General features: G+C 58.3%; 4 protein-coding genes across 4 annotated transcripts; all 4 read left to right on the top strand.

The window, feature by feature from the left end:
* Positions 1 to 684: 684 nt before the first annotated feature.
* Positions 685 to 990, top strand: LOC142592926 (feather keratin 2-like). The gene has a single exon (XM_075705465.1). It carries the CDS (start codon positions 685 to 687, stop codon positions 988 to 990), a length of 306 nt encoding a protein of 101 aa, XP_075561580.1.
* A 4,280-nt stretch (positions 991 to 5,270) lies between these two features.
* On the top strand, positions 5,271 to 5,576 carry LOC142592934 (feather keratin 2-like). Its single transcript, XM_075705560.1, has one exon. It carries the CDS (start codon positions 5,271 to 5,273, stop codon positions 5,574 to 5,576), a length of 306 nt encoding a protein of 101 aa, XP_075561675.1.
* Positions 5,577 to 9,891: 4,315 nt separating this feature from the next.
* On the top strand, positions 9,892 to 10,197 carry LOC142592932 (feather keratin 2-like). The gene has a single exon (XM_075705535.1). The coding sequence runs from the start codon at positions 9,892 to 9,894 to the stop codon at positions 10,195 to 10,197; it is 306 nt and encodes a 101-aa protein (XP_075561650.1).
* A 5,132-nt stretch (positions 10,198 to 15,329) lies between these two features.
* On the top strand, positions 15,330 to 15,635 carry LOC142593040 (feather keratin-like). Its single transcript, XM_075706389.1, has one exon. The coding sequence runs from the start codon at positions 15,330 to 15,332 to the stop codon at positions 15,633 to 15,635; it is 306 nt and encodes a 101-aa protein (XP_075562504.1).
* The last annotated feature ends 1,495 nt before the right edge of the window (positions 15,636 to 17,130 follow it).

Genomic DNA, 17,130 nt, shown 5'->3' with positions numbered 1-17,130 from the left:
ACACACCTCCAGAGCCCACACCAGCCTGACAGGCCTGCGACAAAATGGGGCCCCTCTTCACAACGCACCCACAAACCACACCACACAAATGCCATGACATGACCTCACTGACAAGACGACACCCCACCTCTCCTATGCTTTGGTCAGGTCTTCTGCCCGCCCTGACACGCACCATCAACACCAAGCCTTTGCCCTCTAATACTCGCACTTAAAAGCTGCCGACAGGCTCAAGTGGACGCATCCTCAAGAGGAGAACATGAAATTGCAGAACTGCGGCAACAAAGACACGCCCCACCTCATTACTCCCCAGGCTGTGGCACGCAAAAGCTGCTCGCTGCAAAAGGCTCTCATGCGCAAAGCCTGGCCCGCCCCTCCCGGACCAGCATAAAAGACGCACCAGCGCCTCTCTCCCTCACACACTTCTCCTCACCCCTTCTCCTCCAACGTCAACAAGGTGAGCCCCAACCCCCTTCTCCTCCTTTCTCCTGCCCCACCTGGCCCCTCTCTCCCACCACCCTCTGCCCACACCTTCACCAGCCACAAAGCCTCCCCACCGCCACGCTCCCCACCGCCACACAACACGCCTCCACGCTCCCCTGCCCTCCTGCAGCACCGCTCCTCGCACCCCCACGCCCCTCCGCTTCCTCAACACCCTCTCTTCCAGGGACCCTCCGCACCACAGACATGGCCTGCTACGACCTCTGCAACCCCTGCGGACCCACCCCGCTGGCTAACAGCTGCAACGAGCCCTGCGTCAGGCAGTGCGAGGACTCCCGCGTCGTCATCCAGCCTCCCGCCGTGGTGGTCACCCTGCCAGGGCCCATCCTCAGCTCCTTCCCCCAGAACACCGCCGTCGGATCCTCCACATCGGCTGCCGTGGGCAGCGCTCTCAGCGCCCAGGGAGTGCCCATCTCCGGCGGCTTCGGCTACGGCTACGGCTTCGGAGGCCTGGGCTGCTTCGGCGCCAGAAGAGCCTGCTACCCCTGCTAAGGGCCCTCGCCACCACCCCTGACACCAGCCACCCACCCCCTGGGAGCCACTTCATGGACTGAGGACGCACTGACGCGCTCTTGCTCGCACGCGGACCTGCCGTCCACACCTCTTCCTCTTCAGGCACCAAGCAAGGAAGCAGGGAAGGGGCTAGCACGGGCTGCCTGGAAACATGGCCCGTGTACATCCTCCTCTTCTCCCACTTCCTTCGTGGCGTCGCCCCTTCTGCTGCGTTAACTACTCTCTGCTGCAAACACCTTCTCACAAGACAAAGACCACCGGGGACCTCTGCTGTGCCGCTCCCACTGCGGGGCAGGAAGACCTCGGCGATCTGGCACAATCCACTCACGCAAAGGATTTTGTCTTATGGTTGCCCTACATGAACCTCAGACTGGCTCTGCCCCACTCGGCGCTCCTGCCTTTTCACTCTTTTGCCTCAATAAAGATGTTCTGCATGCCAGCCTCAGACGCCTCCTCTTCCTTTCTTCCCCCAACGCTCTTCCAGCCTCACCCGGCACAAAGCCAGGGCTCAACAGGCCATTGCAATGCGTGCAAAAGGGACACTAGACCTCCCTTAGGAAGCATGACCCCAGCAACAACAACAGCACAGACCAGCAAAGCAGGGCTGCCAGCCCACCACACAAGCCCTTCACTTGCTCAAACAAAGCCTTGCATACGCTAATGCACGTCTACCCAGGCCTCTGACGCAAGATCCCCACAGCAGCACACACCTCAACAACTCTCTTCCCAGCACAACTCGCTGGCCAGCACAGCAAGCACAATCACAACAAACAGAATCATTTAGATAACAAGGAAACGCCGGAGATCACCTAGTTCAATGCAACCTCCTCAAGCAGGGTCAGCTCGAGCAGGCTCTCCACGACCATGGCCAGTCAGCTTTTCAGTCTCTCCAAGCATGGAGACTCCCAACACCTCTCTGCACAACCGCTTCCACTGCTTCACCACCCTCGCACTGAAAAACCCTTGCCTTCGCTGCCAAGGAAATGCCACGTCTTTGCAGCTTTCTCCATTCCCCCTTGCCCTGGCCGTGGGCACCCATCAGAAGGGCCTGACGCCCCTCAAATCATTCCCTCCCATCCCAGATTTAGACCTATCGATGACATCTCCCCGGCGCAGCCCTGCCTCCTGCCTGAGAAGCCTCCCAGCTCTCTCAGCTACTCCTCGTGGGAAGGATGCTCCACTCCTTTCAGCGTCTTGGCGGCCCTGCACCAAACGCGCTCCAACAAGTCCATGTCCTTCTTCCACCTGGGAGCCTTCAACGGGACACGGGATTCCACACGGGGCCTCACCAGCGCTGAAGAGAGAGCAAGATCACCTCCTCCAACCTGCTGGCAACGCTCTTCCCAACGCCACCATCGAGACTCCGGGGCTCTTCTGCCGCAAGGGTGCACGGCTGCCTCGCACTCACCTTGTTCTCCACCAGCACCACAAAGTCGTGCTCAGCAAAGCTGCTGTCCAGGCTATCGGCCCCCAGCATGGCCTGCTGCCCAGCGCCATTCCTCCCCAGAGGCAGGACTTTGCCTTTCCCCCTCTTCAACTTCAGCAGATTCCTCTCCCTCCCGGTCTCCAGAACCTCCACATCCCTGTCAATGCTGGCACAACCAGACGGTGCCTCAGACACTCCTCCACATTTTGCATCCTCTCACAACTTGCTGACGGGGGCACTCCGTCCCACTGACCATGTCACCGAGGACGATGTTGAACAGTGTTGGCCGCAACGATCCAAAACCTGGGCCACACCACTTGAGACTTGCCTCCAGATGCACTTTGGGCCACTCATCACAAGCCTCTGGGACCAGACCTTCAGCCACTTTGCACTCCACCTCACTGGCACCTTACGCACCCCCTACTCTCCTGGCTTGTCTAGCAGCACGCAAGGGGAGGAAGCATCAAAGGCTTCAGTAAAAGCTTGAGGTAAACACCAGACGTGGCGCTCTCCTCCCCCACAAAGCGACTCACGTCAATGTAGGGAGACACGGAGGTCAGAAAGCACGATTTCCCCTTCGTAAATGCATGCCGACAAGGCCCCATCACCTCCTTGTCCTTCCTGGCCTTGGCAGCTCTTTCCGGGTGCATTTCCTCCATCAGCTTCACATGAAACAGGGGCAGCATCTCCAGCCTCTACTGTCCCAGAGCCTCCCTCTTCAGCTTCTTCAAGATACAAGGGGTATGAGCTCTCTTCCAGGAACTGCCCACAGGCACCATGACCTTTCCAAGCTAGTGGAGAGCGATACCCCAAGGACAGCACTCAGCACCCTCCGCATTCGGGCATGCAACCCATCAGGCCCTGGGGACTTACGTGCACCCAGTCACACAGCACTCCTTCTTACCTCTTCTCATCTTCCTCGCCAACAAGCACTGCTCGCCTGACAAACAGCCTGCAAACGCTCACCTCGGCTCAACTGGGGCACGCCTTGCCATTCATCAACCCTTCCGCAACCATCCATCACCACCAGGGCCTCGGCTCTGCAGCCACGTGCTGCATGCTCGCCTCCAACTCACCTCGCCAATCTCCACATCCTCTTTCTGCCCGTCACACGCTGCGCAGAGAAATGGCCTCACCCCTCAGAGCTCACCCCAACACCACAACAAAAACCCTGCCTTCAACAGCCTTCCCCGCCTGACGCTCCCACTCGCCCTCTGCTTCTCGCCACACTCACGGGCTCTCCAGAAACTCACCTGCCCTTGCAGGGTGCCCCGTGTACAATCAGAGAGTCATTTGGGTTGGAAAACACCTTTAACATAATCGACCGCCACCGTTAACCTAACACAACCAAGTCCAACACTAAACCATGGCCCTAAGCCCCATGCCTCCACGTCTTTTCGATACCTCCCGCAATGATGACTCAACCACTTCCCTGGGCAGCCTGTTCCAGTGCTTCATAACCCTCTCAGTGAAGACATTTTTTGTAACAACCAAACTAAACCTCCCCTGGCGCAACTTGAGGCTCTTGCCTCTCGTCCTATCACTTCTTACTAGGGATAACAGACTGACACCCACCTCGCTACAACCTCCTGTCCGGTACTTGTACAGAGCGATAAGGTCTCCCTCAGCCGCCTTTTCCAGCAAAATAAACACACCCACTTCTCCCAACCACTCTTCCTAAGTCTTGAGGCTCTACATCCTTCACTGGCTTTGTTGCTCTTCTTTGGACGCATCACCCAGAGACCAAGCACCGCGTCACGCCAGAGCTCACGCCGCAAACATGACAAACCCAGCTAAGGGGAGTGCTACGGAAGGGCCAACACAAGCCTTTGGGGACTGCGGCAGGCCTCACCACAGCACAGGGCTGCCGAGCGCTCAACCAGGGCTGCCAGGACAGCCTCCTGCTCTCGTAAGCAGCCCTCCTCTGCCTGCTTGCGCTGCCACCCCCACGGAAGGCCCCACACGCGCACAAGCCCAAACAGGCACGCTCCTTTCTCCCACCTACAACCTTACAAGCAACAGGGCCACTAGGGCACCCACACGGCACACCCAACGACTGGGAAAGGCCAAGCCTAAAGACAGGCTTAGTGAGCTGGCAGGAAGGTGGAGCGGGACCGAACGCCATGGAAGAGGCAGCCCCTCACGCCCCACACACCTCCAGAGCCCACACCAGCCTGACAGGCCTGCGACAAAATGGGGCCCCTCTTCACAACGCACCCACAAACCACACCACACAAATGCCATGACATGACCTCACTGACAAGACGACACCCCACCTCTCCTATGCTTTGGTCAGGTCTTCTGCCCGCCCTGACACGCACCATCAACACCAAGCCTTTGCCCTCTAATACTCGCACTTAAAAGCTGCCGACAGGCTCAAGTGGACGCATCCTCAAGAGGAGAACATGAAATTGCAGAACTGCGGCAACAAAGACACGCCCCACCTCATTACTCCCCAGGCTGTGGCACGCAAAAGCTGCTTGCTGCAAAAGGCTCTCATGCGCAAAGCCTGGCCCGCCCCTCCCGGACCAGCATAAAAGACGCACCAGCGCCTCTCTCCCTCACACACTTCTCCTCACCCCTTCTCCTCCAACGTCAACAAGGTGAGCCCCAACCCCCTTCTCCTCCTTTCTCCTGCCCCACCTGGCCCCTCTCTCCCACCACCCTCTGCCCACACCTTCACCAGCCACAAAGCCTCCCCACCGCCACGCTCCCCACTGCCACACAACACGCCTCCACGCTCCCCTGCCCTCCTGCAGCACCGCTCCTCGCACCCCCATGCCCCTCCGCTTCCTCAACACCCTCTCTTCCAGGGACCCTCCGCACCACAGACATGGCCTGCTACGACCTCTGCAACCCCTGCGGACCCACCCCGCTGGCTAACAGCTGCAACGAGCCCTGCGTCAGGCAGTGCGAGGACTCCCGCGTTGTCATCCAGCCTCCCGCCGTGCTGGTCACCCTGCCAGGGCCCATCCTCAGCTCCTTCCCCCAGAACACCGCCGTCGGATCCTCCACATCGGCTGCCGTGGGCAGCGCTCTCAGCGCCCAGGGAGTGCCCATCTCCGGCGGCTTCGGCTACGGCTACGGCTTCGGAGGCCTGGGCTGCTTCGGCGCCAGAAGAGCCTGCTACCCCTGCTAAGGGCCCTCGCCACCACCCCTGACACCAGCCACCCACCCCCTGGGAGCCACTTCATGGACTGAGGACGCACTGACGCGCTCTTGCTCGCACGCGGACCTGCCGTCCACACCTCTTCCTCTTCAGGCACCAAGCAAGGAAGCAGGGAAGGGGCTAGCACGGGCTGCCTGGAAACATGGCCCGTGTACATCCTCCTCTTCTCCCACTTCCTTCGTGGCGTCGCCCCTTCTGCTGCGTTAACTACTCTCTGCTGCAAACACCTTCTCACAAGACAAAGACCACCGGGGACCTCTGCTGTGCCGCTCCCACTGCGGGGCAGGAAGACCTCGGCGATCTGGCACAATCCACTCACGCAAAGGATTCGGCGATCTGGCACAATCCACTCACGCAAAGGATTTTGTCTTATGGTTGCCCTACTTGCACCTCAGACTGGCTCTGCCCCACTCGGCGCTCCTGCCTTTTCACTCTTTTGCCTCAATAAAGATGTTCTGCATGCCAGCCTCAGACGCCTCCTCTTCCTTTCTTCCCCCAACGCTCTTCCAGCCTCACCCGGCACAAAGCCAGGGCTCAACAGGCCATTGCAATGCGTGCAAAAGGGACACTAGACCTCCCTTAGGAAGCATGACCCCAGCAACAACAACAGCACAGACCAGCAAAGCAGGGCTGCCAGCCCACCACACAAGCCCTTCACTTGCTCAAACAAAGCCTTGCATACGCTAATGCACGTCTACCCAGGCCTCTGACGCAAGATCCCCACAGCAGCACACACCTCAACAACTCTCTTCCCAGCACAACTCGCTGGCCAGCACAGCAAGCACAATCACAACAAACAGAATCATTTAGATAACAAGGAAACGCCGGAGATCACCTAGTTCAATGCAACCTCGTCAAGCAGGGTCAGCTCGAGCAGGCTCTCCACGACCATGGCCAGTCAGCTTTTCAGTCTCTCCAAGCATGGAGACTCCCAACACCTCTCTGCACAACCGCTTCCACTGCTTCACCACCCTCGCACTGAAAAACCCTTGCCTTCGCTGCCAAGGAAATGCCACGTCTTTGCAGCTTTCTCCATTCCCCCTTGCCCTGGCCGTGGGCACCCATCAGAAGGGCCTGACGCCCCTCAAATCATTCCCTCCCATCCCAGATTTAGACCTATCGATGACATCTCCCCGGCGCAGCCCTGCCTCCTGCCTGAGAAGCCTCCCAACTCTCTCAGCTACTCCTCGTGGGAAGGATGCTCCACTCCTTTCAGCGTCTTGGCGGCCCTGCACCAAACGCGCTCCAACAAGTCCATGTCCTTCTTCCACCTGGGAGCCTTCAACGGGACACGGGATTCCACACGGGGCCTCACCAGCGCTGAAGAGAGAGCAAGATCACCTCCTCCAACCTGCTGGCAACGCTCTTCCCAACGCCACCATCGAGACTCCGGGGCTCTTCTGCCGCAAGGGTGCACGGCTGCCTCGCACTCACCTTGTTCTCCACCAGCACCACAAAGTCGTGCTCAGCAAAGCTGCTGTCCAGGCTATCGGCCCCCAGCATGGCCTGCTGCCCAGCGCCATTCCTCCCCAGAGGCAGGACTTTGCCTTTCCCCCTCTTCAACTTCAGCAGATTCCTCTCCCTCCCGGTCTCCAGAACCTCCACATCCCTGTCAATGCTGGCACAACCAGACGGTGCCTCAGACACTCCTCCACATTTTGCATCCTCTCACAACTTGCTGACGGGGGCACTCCGTCCCACTGACCATGTCACCGAGGACGATGTTGAACAGTGTTGGCCGCAACGATCCAAAACCTGGGCCACACCACTTGAGAATTGCCTCCAGATGCACTTTGGGCCACTCATCACAAGCCTCTGGGACCAGACCTTCAGCCACTTTGCACTCCACCTCACTGGCACCTTACGCACCCCCTACTCTCCTGGCTTGTCTAGCAGCACGCAAGGGGAGGAAGCATCAAAGGCTTCAGTAAAAGCTTGAGGTAAACACCAGACGTGGCGCTCTCCTCCCCCACAAAGCGACTCACTTCAACGTAGGGAGACACGGAGGTCAGAAAGCACGATTTCCCCTTCGTAAATGCATGCCGACAAGGCCCCATCACCTCCTTGTCCTTCCTGGCCTTGGCAGCTCTTTCCGGGTGCATTTCCTCCATCAGCTTCACATGAAACAGGGGCAGCATCTCCAGCCTCTACTGTCCCAGAGCCTCCCTCTTCAGCTTCTTCAAGATACAAGGGGTATGAGCTTTCTTCCAGGAACTGCCCACAGGCACCATGACCTTTCCAAGCTAGTGGAGAGCGATACCCCAAGGACAGCACTCAGCACCCTCCGCATTCGGGCATGCAACCCATCAGGCCCTGGGGACTTACGTGCACCCAGTCACACAGCACTCCTTCTTACCTCTTCTCATCTTCCTCGCCAACAAGCACTGCTCGCCTGACAAACAGCCTGCAAACGCTCACCTCGGCTCAACTGGGGCACGCCTTGCCATTCATCAACCCTTCCGCAACCATCCATCACCACCAGGGCCTCGGCTCTGCAGCCACGTGCTGCATGCTCGCCTCCAACTCACCTCGCCAATCTCCAAATCCTCTTTCTGCCCGTCACACGCTGCGCAGAGAAATGGCCTCACCCCTCAGAGCTCACCCCAACACCACAACAAAAACCCTGCCTTCAACAGCCTTCCCCGCCTGACGCTCCCACTCGCCCTCTGCTTCTTGCCACACTCACGGGCTCTCCAGAAACTCACCTGCCCTTGCAGGGTGCCCCGTGTACAATCAGAGAGTCATTTGGGTTGGAAAACACCTTTAACATAATCGACCGCCACCGTTAACCTAACACAACCAAGTCCAACACTAAACCATGGCCCTAAGCCCCATGCCTCCACGTCTTTTCGATACCTCCCGCAATGATGACTCAACCACTTCCCTGGGCAGCCTGTTCCAGTGCTTCATAACCCTCTCAGTGAAGACATTTTTTGTAACAACCAAACTAAACCTCCCCTGGCGCAACTTGAGGCTCTTGCCTCTCGTCCTATCACTTCTTACTAGGGATAACAGACTGACACCCACCTCGCTACAACCTCCTGTCCGGTACTTGTACAGAGCGATAAGGTCTCCCTCAGCCGCCTTTTCCAGCAAAATAAACACACCCACTTCTCCCAACCACTCTTCCTAAGTCTTGAGGCTCTACATCCTTCACTGGCTTTGTTGCTCTTCTTTGGACGCATCACCCAGAGACCAAGCACCGCGTCACGCCAGAGCTCACGCCGCAAACATGACAAACCCAGCTAAGGGGAGTGCTACGGAAGGGCCAACACAAGCCTTTGGGGACTGCGGCAGGCCTCACCACAGCACAGGGCTGCCGAGCGCTCAACCAGGGCTGCCAGGACAGCCTCCTGCTCTCGTAAGCAGCCCTCCTCTGCCTGCTTGCGCTGCCACCCCCACGGAAGGCCCCACACGCGCACAAGCCCAAACAGGCACGCTCCTTTCTCCCACCTACAACCTTACAAGCAACAGGGCCACTAGGGCACCCACACGGCACACCCAACGACTGGGAAAGGCCAAGCCTAAAGACAGGCTTAGTGAGCTGGCAGGAAGGTGGAGCGGGACCGAACGCCATGGAAGAGGCAGCCCCTCACGCCCCACACACCTCCAGAGCCCACACCAGCCTGACAGGCCTGCGACAAAATGGGGCCCCTCTTCACGACGCACCCACAAACCACACCACACAAATGCCATGACATGACCTCACTGACAAGACGACACCCCACCTCTCCTATGCTTTGGTCAGGTCTTCTGCCCGCCCTGACACGCACCATCAACACCAAGCCTTTGCCCTCTAATACTCGCACTTAAAAGCTGCCGACAGGCTCAAGTGGACGCATCCTCAAGAGGAGAACATGAAATTGCAGAACTGCGGCAACAAAGACACGCCCCACCTCATTACTCCCCAGGCTGTGGCACGCAAAAGCTGCTTGCTGCAAAAGGCTCTCATGCGCAAAGCCTGGCCCGCCCCTCCCGGACCAGCATAAAAGACGCACCAGCGCCTCTCTCCCTCACACACTTCTCCTCACCCCTTCTCCTCCAACGTCAACAAGGTGAGCCCCAACCCCCTTCTCCTCCTTTCTCCTGCCCCACCTGGCCCCTCTCTCCCACCACCCTCTGCCCACACCTTCACCAGCCACAAAGCCTCCCCACCGCCACGCTCCCCACCGCCACACAACACGCCTCCACGCTCCCCTGCCCTCCTGCAGCACCGCTCCTCGCACCCCCACGCCCCTCCGCTTCCTCAACACCCTCTCTTCCAGGGACCCTCCGCACCACAGACATGGCCTGCTACGACCTCTGCAACCCCTGCGGACCCACCCCGCTGGCTAACAGCTGCAACGAGCCCTGCGTCAGGCAGTGCGAGGACTCCCGCGTCGTCATCCAGCCTCCCGCCGTGCTGGTCACCCTGCCAGGGCCCATCCTCAGCTCCTTCCCCCAGAACACCGCCGTCGGATCCTCCACATCGGCTGCCGTGGGCAGCGCTCTCAGCGCCCAGGGAGTGCCCATCTCCGGCGGCTTCGGCTACGGCTACGGCTTCGGAGGCCTGGGCTGCTTCGGCGCCAGAAGAGCCTGCTACCCCTGCTAAGGGCCCTCGCCACCACCCCTGACACCAGCCACCCACCCCCTGGGAGCCACTTCATGGACTGAGGACGCACCGACGCGCTCTTGCTCGCACGCGGACCTGCCGTCCACACCTCTTCCTCTTCAGGCACCAAGCAAGGAAGCAGGGAAGGGGCTAGCACGGGCTGCCTGGAAACATGGCCCGTGTACATCCTCCTCTTCTCCCACTTCCTTCGTGGCGTCGCCCCTTCTGCTGCGTTAACTACTCTCTGCTGCAAACACCTTCTCACAAGACAAAGACCACCGGGGACCTCTGCTGTGCCGCTCCCACTGCGGGGCAGGAAGACCTCGGCGATCTGGCACAATCCACTCACGCAAAGGATTTTGTCTTATGGTTGCCCTACTTGCACCTCAGACTGGCTCTGCCCCACTTGGTGCTCCTGCCTTTTCACTCTTTCTTCACCTCAATAAAGTTCTCCTGCATGCCAGCCTCAGACGCCTCTTCTTCCTCTCTTCTGCCAAGGCTCTTCCAACCTCACCTGGCACAAAGCCAGGGCTCAACAGGCCGTTGCGCTGCGTGGGAAGGGGCTACAAGGCCTCTCTTAGGAAGTGGGTCCCCAGCAACAACAACACCACAAAGACTGGCACATGAGGGCTGCAAGCCTCTGACACAAGCCCTTCACTTGCCCAAACAAAGCCTTGGACACGGAAACGAACTTTTACCCAGGTCTCTGACGCAAGCTCCCCATGGCAGAACGCGCTCAGCATCATAGAATCCTTCAGGTTGGAAAAGACCCTTAAGATCATGTACTCCAACCGTTAACCCAGCACTACCAAGTCCACCACTAAACACCACCTGTACATGGCTTTTAAATACCTCCAGGGCTGCTGACTCAGCCACCTCTAGGGCAGCCTGGTCCAATGGTTCACAACCTTGTCCGTGAAGAAATTTCCCCTAATAGCCAAGCTAAACCTCCCCTGGCACAACTCGGCGCCATTTCCTTTTCTCCTGTTGCTTGTTACTTGGCAGACGAGACCAACTCCTACCTCGCTACAACCTCCTTTCCGGTAGTTGTACAGAGCGATAAGGTCTCCCCTCAGCCTCCTTTTCTCCAGGCTAAACAACCCCAGCTCCCTCAGCCGCTCCTCACAGGATTTGTGCTCTACACCCTCCACCAGCTTCGCTGCCCTTCTCTGCACACGCTCCAGCACCTCAGCGTCCCTCTGGTAGTGAGGGGCCCAAAACTGAACACCATAGTCGAGCTGCGGCCTCACCAGTGCCGAGTGCAGGGGAACAATCACTGCCCCAGTCCTGCTGCCCGCACTGTTTCTGACACAAGCCAGGGTGCTGTTGGCCGCCTTGCTCACCTGGGCACACTGCTGCCTCATATTCAGCCGCCTGTCAGCCAACACCCCCACGTCCCTTGCCGCCGGGCAGCTTTCCAGCTGCTCTTCCCCAAGCCTCTAGCGTTGCATGCGGTTGTTGTGACTCGAGTGCAGGACCCACCACTTGGCCTTGTTAAATCTCATACAGCTGGACTCGGACCATCGATCCAGCCTGTCCGCATCCCTCTGTACAGCCTTTCTGCCCTCGAGCAGATCAACACTCCCGCCCAACTTGGCGTCATCTGCAAACTTACTGAGGCTACACACTCGATCCTCTCACCCAGATCATGGATAAAGATAGTAAACAGAACTGGCACCAATACTCAGCCCTGGGGATCACCACTTGTGACCGGCTGCCAACCACATTTCACTCCATTCACCACAACGCTTTAGGCCTGGCCATCCAGACAGTATTTACCCAGCAAAGAGTGCGCCCATCCGAGCCATGAGCAGACAGTTTCTCCAGGAGAACGCTGTGGGAAACGGTGTCAAGGGCTTTACTAAAGTCCACGCAGACAACATCCACAGCTCCTCCCTCATCCACTAAGCGGGTCATCGTGTCATAGAAGGAGATCAGGTTAGTCAAGCAGGACGTGCCTTTCATAAACCCATGCTGACCAGGCCTGATCACCTGCTTGTCCTCTATGTGCCACCTGATGACGCTCAAGATGATCTGCTCCGTGACCTTCCCTGGCACCGAGGTCAGGCTGGCAGGCCTGTAGTTCCCCCAGTCCTCCTTCCGGCCCTTCTTATAGATGGCCATCACATTTGCTACCTTCCAGTCAACTGGGACCTCCCCGGTTAGCCAGGACTGCTGAGAAATGATGGAAAGTGGCTTGGTGAGCACTTGTGGCAGCTCCCTCAGTACCCTTGGGGGGATCCCATCCAGCCCCATAGACTTGTGTGTGTCTAGAGTGGGGCAGCTGGTCGCTAACCATTGCATCTGGATTATGAGGGCTTCATTCTGCTCCCTGTTGACCAACTTTCTTCCACAGAACGACTCGCTGGCCAGCACAGCAAGCACAATCACAACAAACAGAATCATTTAGATAACAAGGAAACGCTGGAGATCACCCAGTTCAATGCAACCTCCTCAAGCAGGGTCAGCTCGAGCAGGCTCTCCACGACCATGGCCAGTCAGCTTTTCAGTCTCTCCAAGCATGGACACTCCCAACACCTCTCTGCACAACCGCTTCCACTGCTTCACCACCCTCGCACTGAAAAACCCTTGCCTTCTCTGCCAAGGCAATGCCACGTCTTTGCAGCTTTCTCCATTCACTAGCATGGCCTGTTGCCCAGCGCCATTCCTCCCCAGAGGCAGGACTTTGCCCTTCCCCCTCTTCAACTTCAGCAGATTCCTCTCTGCCCTGTTCTCCAGAACCTCCAGCTCCCTGGGAAAAGTGGCACAAATGACCAGTGCCTCAAACACTCCTCCACATTTTGCATCCTCTCACAACTTGCTGACGGGGGCACTCCGTCCCACTGACCGTGTCACTGAGGACGATGTTGAACAGTGTTGGCCACAACGATCCAAGTCCTGGGCTACACCACTTGAGAATTGCCTCCAGATGCACTTTGGGCCACTCATCACAAGCCTCTGGGACCAGACCTTCAGCCACTTTGCACTCCACCTCACTGGCACCTTACGCACCCCGTACATTCTTGGCTTGTCTAGCAGCACGCAAGGGGAGGAAGCGTCAAAGGCTTCAGTAAAAGCTTGAGGTAAACACCAGACGTGGCGCTCTCCTCCCCCACAAAGCGACTCACTTCAACGTAGGGAGACACGGAGGTCAGAAAGCACGATTTCCCCTTCGTAAATGCATGCCGACAAGGCCCCATCACCTCCTTGTCCTTCCTGGCCTTGGCAGCGCTTTCCAGGAGCATTTCCTCCATTGCCTTCACATCAAACAGGGGCAGGCTCACCAGCCTCTACTTTCCAGATCCTCCCTCTTGGTCGTCTGCAAAAATACAGGGGATATGAGCTTTCTTCCCGTCTTCAGGAACTGCCCAGAAGAACCATGACCTGTCCAAGCTAATGGAGAGGGACCTCCCAAGGACAGCTGTCAGCACCCTCCGCATTCGGGCATGCAACCCATCAGGCCCTGGGGACTTACGTGCACCCAGTCACACAGCACTCCTTCTTACCTCTTCTCATCTTCCTCGCCAACAAGCACTGCTCGCCTGACAAACAGCCTGCAAACGCTCACCTCGGCTCAACTGGGGCACGCCTTGCCATTCATCAACCCTTCCGCATCCATCCACCACTACCAGGCTCTCAGTTCTGCAGCCACGTGCTGCATGCTCGCCTCCAGCTCCCCTCGCCAATCTCCAAATCCTCCTTCTCCCGTCAAACACTGTGCAGAGAAGCACCCTCAACCCTCAGCACTCACCGCAAAGAAAGACCCCAAAGGCCCCGGCTCAGCACCTCCTCTGCCAGATGCTCCCACTCACCCTATGCCTCTCGCCACACTCACAGGCTCTCCAGAAACTCACCTGCCCTTGCAGGGTGCCCCATAAACAATCAGAGAGTCATTTGGGTTGGAAAAGACCTTTAACATTAGCCAAGTCTGACTGTTAACCTAGCATGTCCAAGTCCACCACTAAACCATGGCCCTAAGCACCACGTTTCCATGTCTTTCTGATACCTCCCGCGATTGTGAATCAACCACTTCCCTGGGCAGCCTGTTCCAGTGCTTGATAACCCTTTTGCTCACACACTTTTTCCTAACATCCAATCTGAACCTCCCCTGCTGCAACTTGAGGCCCTTTCCTCTTGTCCTATCAAACACCCACACTTCCCTCAAACGCTCCTCAGAAGTCTCGCTATCTAGACCCTTCACCTCCTTCACTGGCTCTTCTTTGGATGTGCCACACAAGAGACCAAGCACTGCGTCACGTCAGAGCCCAGGCTGCAAACCTGAACACCCCAGCTAAGGGGAGTACTACGGAGGAGCCAACACAAGCCTTTGGGGAGCGCGCAAGCGTTCCCAACGCCACAGGGCTGGCGAGCTCTTAAGCAGGCCTGCCAAGACAATGTCCTGCTCTTGCAAGACAGAGACCCAACGCAAGGGAAGGGGCAACCCCTCACGCCCCACACACCTCCAGAGCGCGCACCACTCTGCCAGGGCTGTGAGGAAATGAGGCCCCTCTTCACCACGCACCCACAAACCACACCACACGAGTGCCATGGCATGACCTCACTGATGACACCCTACCTCTCCTACGCTTTGGATGCGTCTGCCAAAAACCCTGACACGCACCTTCCAAGAAAAGCCTCCCAAACACAAACTCTCCCTTAAAAAATGCAGCCAAGACCAAGTGGACACGTCCTCAAGACGAGAACATGAAATTGCAGAACTGCGGCAACAAAGACACGCCCCACCTCATTACTCCCCAGGCTGTGGCACGCAAAAGCTGCTCGCTGCAAAAGGCTCTCATGCGCAAAGCCTGGCCCGCCCCTCCCGGACCAGCATAAAAGACGCACCAGCGCCTCTCTCCCTCACACACTTCTCCTCACCCCTTCTCCTCCAACGTCAACAAGGTGAGCCCCAACCCCCTTCTCCTCCTTTCTCCTGCCCCACCTGGCCCCTCTCTCCCACCACCCTCTGCCCACACCTTCACCAGCCACAAAGCCTCCCCACCGCCACGCTCCCCACCGCCACACAACACGCCTCCACGCTCCCCTGCCCTCCTGCAGCACCGCTCCTCGCACCCCCACGCCCCTCCGCTTCCTCAACACCCTCTCTTCCAGGGACCCCCCGCACCACAGACATGGCCTGCAACAACCTCTGCAACCCCTGCGGACCCACCCCGCTGGCTAACAGCTGCAACGAGCCCTGCGTCAGGCAGTGCGAGGACTCCCGCGTCGTCATCCAGCCTTCCACCGTGCTGGTCACCCTGCCAGGACCCATCCTCACCTCCTTCCCCCAGAACACCGCCGTCGGATCCTCCACATCGGCTGCCGTGGGCAGCGCTCTCAGCGCCCAGGGAGTGCCCATCTCCGGCGGCTTCGGCTACGGCTACGGCTTCGGAGGCCTGGGCTGCTTCGGCGCCAGAAGAGCCTGCTACCCCTGCTAAGGGCCCTCGCCACCACCCCTGACACCAGCCACCCACCCCCTGGGAGCCACTTCATGGACTGAGGACGCACCGACGCGCTCTTGCTCGCACGCGGACCTGCCGTCCACACCTCTTCCTCTCAAGGCACCAAGCAAGGAAGCAGGGAAGGGGCCAGCACGGGCTGCCTGGAAACATGGCCCGTGTACCTCCTCCTCTTCTCCCGCTTCTCACAAGACAAAGACCACCAGGCACCTCTGCCACGCTGCTCCCACTGCGGGGCAGGAACACCTCGGTCCGCTGGCAAAATCTACTGCATGCAAGGCACCTCAGTTGATGGTCGCCCTACTTGCACCTAAGAATGCCTCCCTCCCACTTGGTGCTCCTGCCTTTTCACTCTTTCTTCACCTCAATAAAGTTCTCCTGCATGCCAGCCTCAGACGCCTCTTCTTCCTCTCTTCTGCCAAGGCTCTTCCAACCTCACCTGGCACAAAGCCAGGGCTCAACAGGCCGTTGCGCTGCGTGGGAAGGGGCTACAAGGCCTCTCTTAGGAAGTGGGTCCCCAGCAACAACACCACAAAGACTGGCACATGAGGGCTGCAAGCCTCTGACACAAGCCCTTCACTTGCCCAAACAAAGCCTTGGACACGGAAACGAACTTTTACCCAGGTCTCTGACGCAAGCTCCCCATGGCAGAACGCGCTCAGCATCATAGAATCCTTCAGGTTGGAAAAGACCCTTAAGATCATGTACTCCAACCGTTAACCCAGCACTACCAAGTCCACCACTAAACACCACCTGTACATGGCTTTTAAATACCTCCAGGGCTGCTGACTCAGCCACCTCTAGGGCAGCCTGGTCCAATGGTTCACAACCTTGTCCGTGAAGAAATTTCCCCTAATAGCCAAGCTAAACCTCCCCTGGCACAACTCGGCGCCATTTCCTTTTCTCCTGTTGCTTGTTACTTGGCAGACGAGACCAACTCCTACCTCGCTACAACCTCCTTTCCGGTAGTTGTACAGAGCGATAAGGTCTCCCCTCAGCCTCCTTTTCTCCAGGCTAAACAACCCCAGCTCCCTCAGCCGCTCCTCACAGGATTTGTGCTCTACACCCTCCACCAGCTTCGCTGCCCTTCTCTGCACACGCTCCAGCACCTCAGCGTCCCTCTGGTAGTGAGGGGCCCAAAACTGAACACCATAGTCGAGCTGCGGCCTCACCAGTGCCGAGTACAGGGGAACAATCACTGCCCCAGTCCTGCTGCCCGCACTGTTTCTGACACAAGCCAGGGTGCTGTTGGCCGCCTTGCTCACCTGGGCACACTGCTGCCTCATATTCAGCCGCCTGTCAGCCAACACCCCCACGTCCCTTGCCGCCGGGCAGCTTTCCAGCTGCTCTTCCCCAAGCCTCTAGCGTTGCATGCGGTTGTTGTGACTCGAGTGCAGGACCCACCACTTGGCCTTGTTAAATCTCATACAGCTGGACTCGGACCATCGATCCAGCCTGTCCGCATCCCTCTGTA

Source organism: Pelecanus crispus, chromosome 2 (genome assembly GCF_030463565.1).
Source record: "Pelecanus crispus isolate bPelCri1 chromosome 2, bPelCri1.pri, whole genome shotgun sequence".
Classification (NCBI taxonomy): Eukaryota; Metazoa; Chordata; class Aves; order Pelecaniformes; family Pelecanidae; genus Pelecanus; species Pelecanus crispus.
This window is presented reverse-complemented; position numbering and strand designations above follow the sequence as displayed.

What these genes read in the sequence shown, in the direction of transcription:
- LOC142592932 (XM_075705535.1), top strand. Translation starts at nt 9,892, where the DNA reads ATGGCCTGCTACGACCTCTGCAACCCCTGCGGACCCACCCCGCTGGCT.
- LOC142593040 (XM_075706389.1), top strand. Translation starts at nt 15,330, where the DNA reads ATGGCCTGCAACAACCTCTGCAACCCCTGCGGACCCACCCCGCTGGCT.
- LOC142592934 (XM_075705560.1), top strand. Translation starts at nt 5,271, where the DNA reads ATGGCCTGCTACGACCTCTGCAACCCCTGCGGACCCACCCCGCTGGCT.
- LOC142592926 (XM_075705465.1), top strand. Translation starts at nt 685, where the DNA reads ATGGCCTGCTACGACCTCTGCAACCCCTGCGGACCCACCCCGCTGGCT.